The sequence below is a fragment of the Quercus robur genome, chromosome 12 (genome assembly GCF_932294415.1).
Source record: "Quercus robur chromosome 12, dhQueRobu3.1, whole genome shotgun sequence".
Lineage (NCBI taxonomy): Eukaryota > Viridiplantae > Streptophyta > Magnoliopsida > Fagales > Fagaceae > Quercus > Quercus robur.
Window position 1 is genome coordinate 23,142,436 of NC_065545.1, and position 15,316 is coordinate 23,157,751.

The following is a 15,316-nucleotide window of genomic DNA, read 5'->3' on the forward strand; positions in this document are numbered from 1 at the left end:
AAGAAAAACAATCACACGCACAAGACAGTATTTACGTGGTTCGGCAATTTGCCTACGTCCACGGAGTTGCAGGGATTTCACTATTATCAGGGAAGAAGAAAATACAAGAGTGCGGTTACAGTTATTCTTCACAATAAAAAACACGGCCACAACACCCACAATTAAACCCTAATCACCAAAGTCGGTTTCTATATAAAAACGGGCCAAAAAAAATTTTCCTGAGGGCGTTGCCCCCGGATTCCCAGGAGGCTTGTCCATGAGCGCTCTGGCTTGGGCCTATCGGCCCAAACCTCCGCTCCATGGACTAAGTCTCAGTAAATCTCCCATTAAAAACCACGCAATATTATTCGGGTCGGGTCGGGTCGTCGAACCAGATCAAACAAAACTAGACTCCATAAAACCCAACAGTTGGCACCTCTTGTTTGTTGATGATTGATTTCTTGTATGTGTAAAGATGCGTAGGATGTCTCATCTCTTTCCTTAAAGTATTGGATCAAACTTCAATCATGTTACAAGAGTGGATTCAATTGGTTTCACCGATCATTTTGCAAACCTACCAGCTATTCTTTACAATATCATAAATACATTAATTTATTGAGGTAAATTACACCTACACCCACGAGGTTTAAGTGAAGTTAAACATTCCATTATATCCAATTTTTCAAAAATGACACTCCACCTCTAAATGATCAAAATAATTAACATTCCACTCATCAATTTTTTTTTAAGGTACAAAATGTTAATTATTTTGATCCTTTGAGAGGTGAGAAAAGGGGTGGAGTGTCAATTGAAAACACTAGGAGGTGTCAGTTAAGCTACAATGCTCTTAGCAATTATTTTGATCAAGAATAGCAAATCTAATTTCACTATACCTCAAAAATGTCAGTGTAAGTTAGCCAAATAATTAAGCTAATTCTACTATTTGCAAAACTCTATTACCCAAGTTTTAAGAAGTTTGAATCACTATTTAAAATGAAATTATACCACTAGCACCTTTTTTTTTTTATACCATATCTACATATGAGGCAAAAATTCCACGTATAGCTTTGAAGCCGGGCCTTTCCAGCAACAAGGCCTAGGGACCAAATGATGATTGGTTTAGGTAGGGCAGCCGGCCTATTATGGGTACATATAGGGATTAATGCTGAGACTACGATCCACAAGTAGATGCATGAGACTCACCCTCTTTACTTGGGAGTGAAGAGGCCAAAGGGGGACAATAATGCTAGTACCACACACTTTAATATATACTTTATCACAATTGTCTTATGTGGCAAATTATGAGTAATAAAAACAAAAACAAAAAAATGAGTCCATATAACAGTAACAAACAACCAATTATAATTTGCTACATAAGACAATTATAGTAAAGTGTGTGAAAGACACTTAACATTATTGGCGGAATAATACCACTCCGAAATTCCAACAAAGGTAGGTTTTTGTATGGTGGATGCAAATTTTATGATATCTCATAGTTGGTAGGGGACCACACACTCTTTTGGTTTTTTTATTATTTTTTATGAGTAAACGCACCCAACTACGACTAGAGAAATTATAAAGGGAACATCTGATTTATACAAAATAAATACAATTGAGTACTTTAATAGTTTAATAAACATGGCATGTCCAAGAAATCAAGTGGAATATCGAAGCATGGCCGTGTATGATTTCCTTGAAACAAAGCAATAGATGGGATTATGGCAAAATACAAGTTTGTGTTTCTTTCCCAAAAATATCATATACCACCAAAACATTTGAGTTACAGAGATTCTATACCTTTGTGTGCATCTCTGAGAGTTTTGATAGAGGAAAAGATTTAGCTTCTAACTTTTATGTAAATGTAGAATCGAAGATATGATTTATTATAAAGAAGAAAACAATATGAATTGTCGGAGAGATTATCTTCTTAAAGGCAAATTACATATCTAGAATTTGATATATTTCTCAAGCTTTTAGTTCAGGGGTAAACAGCAGCAAAATTCAAGGTTCTTAATTCTCTGCTACAAAGAAAATCAGCATCGTGAACTAATATGAACTCAGGCACACCGAAAAGATCATCCTTCATTTAACTCTTCTATAAAGCCATGTCCTCCACTACAGCAGTCACCCAATAGAAATTTACACACCAGACTCAACTTTAGTCTCGGCCTCTGCCATTGCTGCCAGTGGCTGAAGAGCTTTGAGAGGATTGATAATGATACCATCTATAAGCCCATATTCTTTGGCTTCTTTTGCACTCATGAAGAAATCTCGGTCAGTATCCTGATTGATCCTGTCAAGACTTTGACCAGTGTGGTAGGCGAGATACCCATTAAGGTTAGCTTTATGATGCAGCATTTCATTTGCCTGAGAATCATCTCTTGTTTAGGATAGTGTTTATAAGATTAAATCATAAATAATAAGAATAAAAGAGATGACAAGTAGATAAACAGAAACTGCAGCTATTATATAGTAATAAGACTGTCCTAGTATTAAATATGTCACAGGTGGGTTTCCATTCCTTCAATTTCTTTATTGTTTGACCTCCAACTAGAGCCAAGCAGACTAAAAAGTTGAACAATCTCTCAAATATGCATTAAGATGTTGACCCGTTTTTCTTTTCTTTGCTGATTCCTCTCAATGAAATTTTCCATGTTGCACTAAGTTCCTTACAGATGTATGCATGCAGTCCAGGAACATAGGGGTGAACATCCATCCGAACAAGTAGAGTCAATAGTTCAGCAGTTAGGCCGTAACATTTAGCAACAATAAAATCTTTAACACAACAAGTGCTCTCCAAACCAAACTAGATAGTCTCCTATCACTAGGCTCACCAACCAACCTGGACTTTGATTCTTATTATTCCTACCGGATATCAAAACCATAAGGATTGTTTCCAGCCATGAGTTTCATAATATCAGATTTGGCTGATTTAACAAACCAAAGCACACCACACTCTATCCATGATTAACCATTAAAGAAGTAAATACTAAATTCTGATCCATAACAGATTTACGGTTAATTTAACATGCTAAAGCACACCTAACTCTCACAAGCACACGAGTCAAAAACCCAAAACCCAGCTCATTAATATAATTGTGTCACCATAAACAATAACAGAAAAAAAAACTTCATTTGGGTACCTCAGAATTATTCTTGAAAGAAAAATATAATTAACAATTTTCAGAAATAAAGCAATTAAAATAAATACAGCATCAGATTTGTGAAGGCTCTGATTACCTCCTTAGCATTTCAAAATCCAAATCCCATTTAAGCTAAAAATTCCATATTTTATTAACAATAAATAAATAATTGAACTTGAGTTGACCAAACCATGAGCTTTGAGATCCTCTCTCTCCAATCAATAAAAGACCACAGTAGACAGATGGAGTTAGACCACGAGCATCATCTTTATCTCCAATCAATTGAAATCCACTGTAATGTTTTCTCCAGTCAACCTGATTCTATGCTCCCTAAGTGATGCTCTCTGAGGTTCCTCCCTCGTTTGTTTCTCCCTCCCTTTGCTCCAATCTATCCCTTTACTCCATCTTCTTCCCCTGTCTCCCTCCTTTTGCTCACTTTTTCATTACCTACTTCATTTACTCTTTCCTCTTAATTCCTTATTCAACCTTACCCACTTTCTTTATCCATTTCTCTGCTAGACTGTCCTCTTACACTCTGTTGGGTGTCAATACTTTAATCCCCACTTAACTTTGTATTCTCCTCATGGAAGACACTACTAAGGATCTGACACAGCCCTAACCCAAAAGCTCAACTGTGAGACCAAACATTATCTATAACACCCAACATAGCAGCAATAGGAGGTAAGTAGATAAAGCTTTGTCTCAACATTTATTTCATTCGTTTGTCCAAAAAAAAGCCCTTTGCTTCCATTTGAATTTTTAAGATTTGATGAAAATATCCATGCTCAGCCAACTCTGGGTACTGCATCTCCATTTGATGGAAATCTCCATTTAAAGATTTGAGAAATTGAGAGGGCAACAAAATCAACAGTCTACTTTTGGCATTGGACCTCAACATCCTCCAATCCCTAACGTCGCCAATCCCATTTCCCAACCACTCTTTGGCAGTAATGAAACCGTCTTTGTCATCATTGTGACAAAGGTCTTTTGCAGAGGAACAACTCTAATCAATAGTATTCACTTTGCCACACAGTTCTCAGGTTGGTAACGGTGTTCTAGTTGGCTAGGATTGTCTGGACCTCTTGATAATGGGGCATCAAGTAGGGGTCTCTGCATTTTTTTTTTTTTTTGTTGGGCACCTTGTTGGGAGGATTTTGGAGAGAACATATATCTGGGCAGAAATTCTAGTCAGAATTTTGAGCCCTTAGATCCTGGATAAATTTCTTCCCATGGTCCACCCAAACAAGGAGCTTTCACTGACCAATTTCAAAATTCTTGTTATCCACCCAAATTCCACCTACAATTCCTTACCCAAAGACACTGTTGGTGTCTAAAATGATGGATAAAAAATTCCACAAATGTTCAGTGGAATTTCAGTTTCAGATATTAATACTTGAATATTCAAGTACCACCAAAACAATAAATAAACATAAACATAATAATATGCCCAGTCTAAAATGTTATTACATATATATATTATAATTCTTTTAAAAAGCCATGGACAGAGGATTGAAAAAGCCAGAAAGAGAGCCCACCTGAATATCTATATCTGTTTGGCCACCTTGTGCTCCACCGAGAGGCTGATGGATCATTATCCTTGAGTTTGGCAAACTGTATCTTTTTCCTTCAGTAATGAGGTAGAAAATATTCTCCTTTTTAGCAAACTCAAGAAACATAAATCATGAAATAGAGCGTCAAACACACTACAATGACAGTCAAGGAATCATTTACCTTTGGTCCCAGCACTAAGCAAAAAAGCTCCCATACTGCTCATGGAAAATAAAGATACATCCATCACTAGTGGTAAACATTTTAATTTGGTAGACAAGCAAAAATTATTCTCATTGGGAACTGTGTTTTTGAACCCTGGCAGTATTTTCACTGAAAAATTTGAACATTAAGTATATTCCTACAAGAGTAAGCTTTTTTTTTTGGGTTTGGGGGGGGGGGGGGGGGGGGGGTGGGGTGGAACGAGGAGGTGCAAATAAAGGATGTTCATCACCCTTTTCATATATTAGTTTAATTTCATTGACCTGCAATGTATGCAATTGCATTACATGCATATGGAAAAGAAGCTTTTTGGAGGACCTTTTAGCATATCATAACAGAAACCATTTTTTCTTATTCTCAAGCCATCAAGAACAGCATATGTCATTCCAAACACCAATTATTCTGTTTCCATGTAATGCAAAACAACTCGACCTAACCATCTTAGTAGAAAAGAACTGTCACAGAATCCACAAGACTGCATTAAGAACATGTCACACCAAATCAATGCATGCCTTGAGAGAGAGAAAGAGAGAGAGAGAGAGAGATGCAAAGCCTAATCTCGTACCTTGCTGCTAGTCCAACACAAACAGTGGAGACATCAGGTCGGATATGCCTCATTGTGTCAAATACAGCCATACCTTAAAAATTAAAAGCAAGTCAGTCTATAAAAAGGCAACACTACCTCACAAATTTAATTGCAAAAATAGTAAATGTGAAATAGACACAGTTTTTGTACCAGCAGTAACTGAACCTCCAGGAGAATTCACATACATGAGAATGTCCTGTTCAAAACACCAGAAATTGCAGTAAACAGCTAAGAACTTACACAGTGATATTTAAATATTAATATTGTTAAGGAAAAATGAAATGGGGGAGGGGAGGCAGGGAGACACGGAGAGAGGGAGTATATAAGAAACGTAACTAGTAGGAGCATTCATGCAAATGCCAGAACATAATTATTTGATTTTAAACTTCTTAGTTGTGAATGCTTATCCTAGAGAGAGAGAGAGAGAGAGAGAGAGAGAGGCTCACCTTGTTGGGGTCAACGGCATCAAGATACAGAAGTTGAGCAACTATTATGTTCGCCATGTCATCATCAACAGCTCCACCACAACGTATTATTCTCTAACAGTTTATTTATACACAAATATCAGAAGCTAATAGAGAGTAGAGACTAAGCAGCACTTAAAATACTCAACCCAAAGTAACCACAAAAAAAAAAAAAAAAAAAAAAAAAAAAAAAAAAAAAAAGAAGGAAGAAACCAAACCAACCCCCTTACATGCTGAAAAAGCTGACTTATAACACTCTGGAAGCGCTCTTGTACCATTGGGGGTGGCCCTTGGCCTTGCGCATATGCAGGGAAGTATGCAGAAGATGGGACTTGCAAGTCATCCCTAAAATATCATATTCCAAAATTTCAAAATCATTAAAATAAAAACCAAACAACAATAATATATGTGGGCATTCCTAAATAATCATGCACAAATAAGCATTTAAAAACTACCTTATGGACCAAATCCCCTGTTGAGAACTCCTCTCTGGTGCCCAAAACTTCTCAGAATACATGGCTCTCACGGGAGAACTCTGGAGGTTCTTCTTATAACCAACTAACTTTCCTAATTTCCTGAAAACCACAGAAAACTAAAAGCTTTGTTTGCCCACTAAAGGAAACAGACTAAAAGAAAATGTAAACAAAAATAAATAAATAAAATAAACAAAACACCAAAAAAATGAAATTTCGATTAAAACCCAACTCAGAGTACAGCTTTTAACAGCTAAACTTCAAAAATCAGCAAAAATAAGTTGCACCAAACGAGCACTAACCCTGATTAAAGCATACTCTCAATTGAGCCAAAAATAATCATTTAGCCAACAGGAAGCTACATTTCTCAACTTTATAGAAACCAAAACAACGCAAATATGAATCATGATTTCTTCTTCTTTATTTTTTTCTATTCATTTTCTTTTTATTAAACTATTGGTCCTCTTTTATCCAAATATGAAAAATCCTTATCCAAACAAATCCAAATAGCTCTACTAAGCTAAGACAAGAATTTGATTCGTCCCCTCAGCACCACAACCACGAATAGTTCTTAAATTCTTCAAATTCATAACAATTTGTAAACATTTTCTCAGGAAGCAAACAGAACCTAAAGCAAATCGAATTCTTATAGAGCATCAATAAGCACCAAAAAAAAAAAAAAAAAAGATAAATAATTAAATAAACCAAAAGTTCGCAAATTTACACTACCAAACTTACTTGAGCTTCGAATTTGAAAAAAAATAATAAAATAAAATAAAAAGCTTTAGCAAAAAAAATTACGGAGAATACAAAAATTGAGTACCTGGAACGAGAGGGATGGAGAGAGAGACTGTGAGAATCGGAGACAGAGCTAGGGTTAGGGTTAGGGGAGAAGATTAGAGAGTTGAATCTGAGAGACGAGGCTGAGCAAGTGTGAGCCATTTTCTCTGTGTGAAGTGAAGTCTGAACCTTTTTTTAATTTTTGTTTAGGTTTTGGGGATATTTATTTATATATATATATATTTTAGAGGTAAAGAAAATTAGCAAAGGGAATGGCTGTAATGTAATGTAAGAGGAGATAATATCTGCTGAAACAAGAAGCGCACGGCGGCGAACTATGGACTGGGGAGATTATACAAGAGTGTTCCAGCAAGCAAAGCAAGGCCTTTGGCAGCGACTCCTCAATTATCTTTCAGTCGAATTTACGGTTTTGTCCCCATTTCGATTTTTTTTTTTTTGGTGGTTACAACTTTCAAGAGCAAATTATAACTTTTTGTTAAACCTCTCATCCCCAACTATAGGGGAAATATATATATATATATATATATATAAAATAAAAGTTCAAATCTTCACTCAAATTATGGAATATAAATACTTTGGTATTTCATATTTTATTCTATTTGCATATTAATCCTTCATTAGAAAACTTTTTTTTTTTGAGAAAGCCCTTCATTAGAAATCTAAATGTTAAGTTTTAAATAAGTGTCACTCCTTAAAATATGTCACTCATTAGTTTATTTCTTTTAGTCATTTGATATTCAAGTACTATATAAGTGTTATCTATTAAAACATGTCACCTATATAAGTATATTTATGTTAGCATTATAACCATTAAGTACCAAATAAGTGTCTCCCATTAAGACATGTCACCCATAATGTTAGGTGTAATTAGATTTCTAATGGAAATAAACAATAGAGTCATTATGAAAACATAATTTAATAAAAATGGCCAAAATGAAAATTTTGAAACATAAATGACCAAAACGAAAATAGTCTCAAATTTTAAGGGCCAAAATTATACTTTAATTAAATTTAAAATGCTTTCTACTTACACCCTATTATTTTGGAATGGCAAAAATGACTTATCCTATCTGATGCAAATTTTCTGGTTTAGAAGAGAGGGCAATATTATGCCCCAAGTGTAAATATATTTATACATAATTTAATTTTTATACACATCTTATTTGTTATTTACTTTTTTGTACATATTCAATGATGATGTATCTCAAACACATTTATATCTCTTTCTCAACCTGATTAAAAATGGCAAAATGTCATTAACATACTTTTATCCAAACCTATTCGACTCTTGCCAATGTTTTCCAAACCATAAAAGGAGATGGGGCTCACCCCGTTACTATCCCTACTTAGTACTTACTATCTCTTTGGGAAATTTGTTTTTGTCAAATATTCATTATTAATGACTATTGAATAACTTAAGATAATATCATTTTTGTCAAGTTAGAAGGTGTAAAGAGTAATTTTACATTTTTCATGAAAACTTGTGTTTTGGAATTTGGAGTAATCCCTTTCCCCGACTCACCTCTCCTCCCCTATCCGTCCAAACACAATGTTGGAGACAATTGAGCTTCTAAGAAGATTATTAAACTTTCATAAGAATGACTATTGAATCTATTTAAGTCCTGTGAGTATGGTCCTACACTTGCTGCTATTATTCCATGGAAGAAGGTAATAATAGATATCACAATTAGACAAACCTTCCTGATTTGCACGTCCACTCTCTTTCCTAAATCCTAACCTTCCTCTGATTTGGATGACCACTCTTTCTCAAGTCCTAACTCTTCCATTTGGATCTAAAAAGAAGAAGACTCTTACAGCAAACTACAAAACACAACAAAGTCAGAGAACCAACTAAATGATGACGGATAACTCACTTTTTGTATCATTGGCTCAACGCAATTTTGTTTTCACAGAATGTGAAAGAAAAAAAAAATAGCTGTATAATTACAGCAAATGAACAATTCATATTTTGTATTGATCTCTCTACCAAAAATTATGACTTTTCACCAATCTCCGAATACAATATGGCTGAGTAGCACTCCCTAAATGCATCAAGCTGCCTACAATATATTCGGCAACATTAGTAAGTAGTTTCTTTTCTTCTTCTTTTTTGGGTCATTTACACTCACACCAGATGGGTGGTTAAACCAAGAACCCCACTCTCCACCTTGATCCTACTAAGCAAGGAGGAACCATCTATACAATACTAAAAGATGAAGCGTAGCATTTAATGTTGCTACGCTCACGTTGAGCCACATCAGCAATCATATCATCTCCATTCTATTTTTTGTATTTTCCCTACCATTTTAAAATAGTTTTTATCAATTTTAAATTACTCACAAATATAAAATATTTCTCAGCCGTATCTCCAACATAAAGCCCACTTATAAATTTAATTCCATCATAAAGCCTAAGCACAAAGCCCTTTTCAACCTAAACCCTTTGGAGAACCCTTTGAGAAACACGGTTTACTCAAAATTTCAGGTTTCCTTTTGTTGCACGTATCAAGATCCTTCCCCTTCCCCAAAGTTCACAGTTTCAATCTCTCTATTTTCCTTTCATTGCACGGTTTCAGATTTCCTTTTGTTGCACGATTTCAGATTCCTTCCCCTTCCCTTGTTTCTATTCTACGATTTCACCCCTTCTAACGGCAGCCTCTACGCTTTCCTTCCTTCCTGACTTCCTCACCTCACAGTATATAAATATTGATGGAATTTTGATGATTCAGTTTAGGTTTCTCTAAATCTATTTTATTTTGTGTTCTATTCTTTTGTTTGATTTTTTTTCCCCCCTTTTTACATTTTGTTACTACCTCTTTTGCTTGATGATTCAGTTCACGTTTTTGTTTTCCTTTTGTTTGATGTTGTTTTCCCCTTTTTGTACCATATGTGTAGTGCAAAATAAGGGTATGTGTAAATAAAGATTTTTTTTATTATAAGTAATTGAGTTTATTCAATCTTTAAAAACACAGAGTTTAGGAAAATAAAAAGAGAAAAGCTATTAATTCATAAAACAATTCTCTTTAGTATTGTTTTATATACTTGCCCCTGGATCCATTGTATTGTAAAAGAATTCTGTTACCATTGATTTTTTTTTTCTTTTCTTATTTATTTAATAACAAACATACGTTGATTTTGAAATATTAAGGATGAGTTTGAAAGGACTAGAGAGCTTTATGAAAGAATTTTGGACTAATTAAAGCACCTGAAGGTATGTATAAAACTATACAAAGTTAGAATACAATGTTTAAACTTTAGAATTGTTTTGTATATTTTTTTTTTTTTTTTTTTTTTTGGCTGGGTTTTATGGTTTCTGTTGCTTGCTTGGGTGGTGTTATTTGATTACTATTCTTTGTTGAGAAAAAAAAAATGTTGATGGGCTGATTACAATTTGGTATATTTTATGCTTTCATTTTTTTTTTTTTTTTTTTTTTTTTTTTTGGTGTTAGCATTTGAACCCACAATAAGTATATTAGCCAGGTAGTCGTCCGAATGGCCAAATAACTAATACACTAGCACTAGACTAGGTGTAGAGTAGCAACCTGTGAATAGTGTAGCAACATAGCAATAAGGGAACCACACATGATCGACTCTATAACACACTAAAAATAGCTTTTATATGAATTTAAAAAGATTTCACAAACAACTGTTTCAGGACAGTACAACACAAAATTCTGCTATGGACCTACATTTTATTGCTGTCATGATTTTTTTATGTTACCAAATGTGAGGCTTAGGGTCTAAATTTGGTGAATTCTTTGATTAGTTACAATTGCTTTCATATTAGCCTACCGTACTTTTTGCACAAATTCTTCTATTTATGGATATGCTTATTTACCTATGTTGATTTCAAGAGAAGGGTGGCACTAACAAACTGTTACTTGCTAATTGGAAGAGTTAAGAACATGATCCTATTTGGTCAGTTTTGTTTTTAGTATGTTTAATCTTTTTAGAATATTTGAAAATGAACCAAATGCTAAAATCTTAAATTTGGGTTGCTCAAATGTATGTGTATGTGTGTGTTTTTACATTATTCTATTTCCCTCTTCCATTACAATGTTCACATCAATCTTTTCTTGAATAAATGTCTTGGAGACATTGGTTTGCCATTGCCCAAATTTCTTATTTGGGGTTTTGTTGTTTTTTAGGTAGAAGATGTGATACCCAAAATTGGCCATTATACAAGTCAAAGATTCAATAGTTTTGCAGGAAACTACAATTAAGCAGGGATATAATGTTTGAGCATGAGATTTAATGTTATTTATGTGTTCCATTTACATTCTAGGAAATATAAGATATACTTGAATTCACAAACTATTTTGAGAAGAGTTTCTAATTACGAAACAAACATTGAGCACTAAAATACATGTTTTATCAAACATAATAAATAAAAGACCTAAATCAAATCACATTGTGATGCTTGCATTTTGGCATCCAATTATGCAAAAGATAAGTAATGATTCAGTGACTACCAAAAAAAAAAGTAATGATTCTGCATGTATATACAAGTTACAAGCTTAAGTATTATAGCTGAAACTATGATTTCACACTTGAAAGCCCACGAAAGTGCATTGGTTTTTGGGTTTTATTGAAAATTTAGGAGAGACCTCATGACTGTATACCCAAAGTAAACCCCAAAAACCTCAATAAAAACTACAGACAAATGCATATCGTTTGGGCCAAGTGTGTGAGACTACTCCATAAACACATTCATGCATGATAATTTAATCATTGTAATTGAGAGAACTACACTTATAAATATTTGATTGTTTCAATCCTATAAATTGCCAAATTCCAAACATGAGGGCTGTAATGTTTAAGTTGGAGGTGATGCTTGCTATTGATACGAGTTTGAATTCTTCTAGAGGCCTTCATTTTTTTGCGTTTAAATTAGCCTTCCTCCCTCTACCTTTCTTTATAGTTCTTGGTTTCTTTATGGTTCTTGGTTGGATATAGCACTAGGATATTTAAATTAGTCAAACTACACAAATTTGAATAGTGGACAACATTAAAATAGTCCTTTATGAAGAGAGATATTTTATGACAAAATTAAGTTGAATAAAAGGGACAATCACATTTAGTTTTGAACTTGAAAATTTGTTCTAAAATTTTATTTTTCCTAACTTCATGGCTTATATTATATTTGTTTTGACTCAGTTTTATATTCAGATAGATGTTATTTTTTCTTATTTTGTTGAAGGTGGAAACTTGAAACCCCCAAAGCCTTAAATAGGCTTATGGAGCACAATTCAAGTGCGGGGAGTTCTTCACAATGTTGCATTGATATTGCCAAAGCCTTAAATACCCCAGTCCATATAAAACCTGATGATATGGAGATTGTTAATGTTTATGAGCTTCGAATTTAGTGGCACGAGACTTTCCACTTATATGTGGTTTATTTAAACTGTTGTCATTGTTATAATATGTAAGATATTTACATACAAGAACTGTTTGATAATTAATATTTAGTATGAGTTAATTCTATAGCTCTTCAATTAAATTGTATTCTTTTGATATTTTTCCTTTCAGCTTTTATTTTTAATTTTATTGTCCTCATGCAGAATACAAGTACCATGTACTCTTTTCTAATATATTTGCTTATTAACATTTGTATATTAGAGGAAGCTTTCAACAAATATTCTTAATTCTTCTACCATTTTGCTCTATTGATGCGCCACAATTTAATTTTGTTAAACTATTTCATGCATTACACGGGTTAGCGACTAGTTTAAGTTAAAAGCGAATTAAGCAACATCAGCAGGTAGTTTCAGCCAGCATCTTTTGTTGAATAGCCTTGTAACACTGGAGACTGCAAAAAGGAACCATAGACTCGGAATCTCGATATTTGTATAGGTTAGTACAAGAGGGACTAGCACACTTTTCACGCGGAGGAGGATAACTGTAAATCCAGAACAAAAAAGGTTTTCAAGCCATCAGCAAAGAACATTGATGTAATTCGAAATACCAAGTATTAAGCACGCTGATATGAATCGTCATGTGTAACTTTCAATGCACAACGGAGGAGATTATACCTGTGAGGTTTAGAGTCAAATATACGGCAGACCCATATCCTCGGAAAACTTCAATACAGTCGCAGTAGGACCCATTACCAACCTAACGGTGTTAGATGGAAGCATCATAACATTGGCAGCCCTCCCCTGTAAAAGAATATTGTAACAACAATTAACAGAATAGCTTTATATCAAAACCAGTTCGAGAAGAGAGAAAATTCATCCAACCTTATGCAATACCTGTGCCAATTCTCCCTTGCGCTTTTTAAATTTATCTTCCCGTTTTTTCCTGCTAGACTCTTGACCAAGAATTTTTCTGATAGCCTCACCCTACAAGATTCAATCCAAACAGAAATGTTTCTATTACTTCTTACATAAGATATAAAAAAGGAGGACAAACAGTGAAATAGAATAACACAAAAACAAACCTCAGATTCCCGAGCAGCCTTCTCGACTTGCATCCGCCGTCTCTGAGCAGCCTCCGCTTTCTTTAGTTGCTGCTCTAGTTCTGAAGGTTTCTCCTTTTGCTCTGGAATCAATAAAAGCCGCAATAAAGGTGGAAATTGCAATTAGTAATGCTACTATAGAATTCAATAAGCTCAAAATGTAAGAACGTAAAACAGATACAAATGCTCACTTCTTGATGGGGCAGGGGGCAATCCATTTGGAAACTCAATGACACTTGTACCAGGTGCGGAATCTTTGCTTGACTGAAGGCCCATTGACGCGTTGTGAGAATCATTTCCCTTTTATTATCCATAAAAAGAATCAACAGATTCCTTTTTCTGCTTCTTCATTTTCTTACCTTCAAGTTCACCATCAGATCGTGACTCTTCATCTTCCTCATAATCTGTGTCCTCAGATACTATATCTGATTTGGACCTCTTACCATCTTTGCCCGATCTTGATGAGCCAACATTTTCCACATTAGAAACCCTTGAAAGTTTCCGATGTTTCTTCAGTAGCGACTCCAGGAATTTTGTCCAGGGTGCTCCTATTCCACTTTGAAAAATTTCGGATAATTTCAGTCTGTTTTGGGACGTTTCAGTAAATACTGGCCGAAATTCAACATGAAGTTTGTACTTGAAAAAAAAAATGTTCTTAAAACCAAAACAAATTTGCATTCTGTACACCGAAAAAACCTCAAAAGGTAAAAAAAAAATGAAAAAAAAAAAAAAGAAATGAACAAAAGTACCAGTACAATAAACTATAAGTTCATTTGAAATATTAATAAAATTATTAATTATTGTTGTTTAGTTGTTTCATAAATTTGTTTGTCTCTTATAAACTATAATTTGTTGTATTGTTATTTCATTAACTATTAAATTATTAATTGTTGTTTAGCCTAACATAATTTAATTTGTTTGTCTTTTATAATGTATTAGTTAATTAAATTATTAATTATTAATGTTTAGTTGCTTCATTAATATTTTTTACTAACTACTAGCAGTCTATCACACACCCCACTGTGCATTAGCACACACTAACACACACCTCATGTTTGCACACACCCTTGCCTCTCCGATACCGTACCAGAGGCCGTTTTGGTTTAGCTAGAGAAATGAAATATTTCAGTACCAGTTACTACTGGTGTACCGTTTTGAAATTATCGCTAAATATATATATTCTCTTAAAAATATAAAATGATTTTAAAGTCTGGCATAATAATTCCTTTAAATATTAGTAATAATTATGGTTGTAGTATAATTTTTTGTTTTAGAAGAGTTGTAGTTTAATAATGGTACTAAGTACATGTGCTTACTAAATGCAATAATGAAAAAACAAAAGAAATAAAAATCAATGTGCAAAAGTTAAAGCTAGGACACGTGGGTGCTTGGAGATAAGTTTGAAAATTTTGAAAATTTTTTACTCATTTAATGACTTCAGTATTCAACCTAAGAAACACTATCAACTCTTCCTTCTCCTAAGGAGGCAGTTGGACTCCAACCTGGAAAAATTTATACTTATCATCACCAACAATAGCTTTTTCTAATTCCTTACACTTTGCCCCTTCTATCACCACATCTGTGAGCAGCATTGGCATTGTTGATTGCTATAAACCCTGTTCAGTAGAGACTGAGGATTCAACC

The 15,316-nt window shown here is 34.0% G+C and overlaps 1 protein-coding gene and 1 pseudogene across 1 annotated transcript; both read right to left on the minus strand.

Moving 5' to 3' along the window:
• Positions 1 to 1,839: 1,839 nt before the first annotated feature.
• On the minus strand, positions 1,840 to 7,643 carry LOC126708592 (ATP-dependent Clp protease proteolytic subunit 5, chloroplastic). The gene is made up of 9 exons (XM_050408391.1): positions 7,239 to 7,643; positions 6,398 to 6,517; positions 6,173 to 6,287; positions 5,925 to 6,017; positions 5,629 to 5,674; positions 5,458 to 5,530; positions 4,854 to 4,888; positions 4,658 to 4,746; positions 1,840 to 2,346 (listed from the first exon to the last, which is right to left on the minus strand). Exons 1-9 carry the CDS (start codon positions 7,355 to 7,357, stop codon positions 2,119 to 2,121), a joined length of 918 nt encoding a protein of 305 aa, XP_050264348.1. The 5' UTR covers positions 7,358 to 7,643; the 3' UTR covers positions 1,840 to 2,118.
• A 5,326-nt stretch (positions 7,644 to 12,969) lies between these two features.
• Positions 12,970 to 13,948, minus strand: LOC126708310 (uncharacterized; annotated as a pseudogene).
• Between the last annotated feature and the right edge of the window lie 1,368 nt (positions 13,949 to 15,316).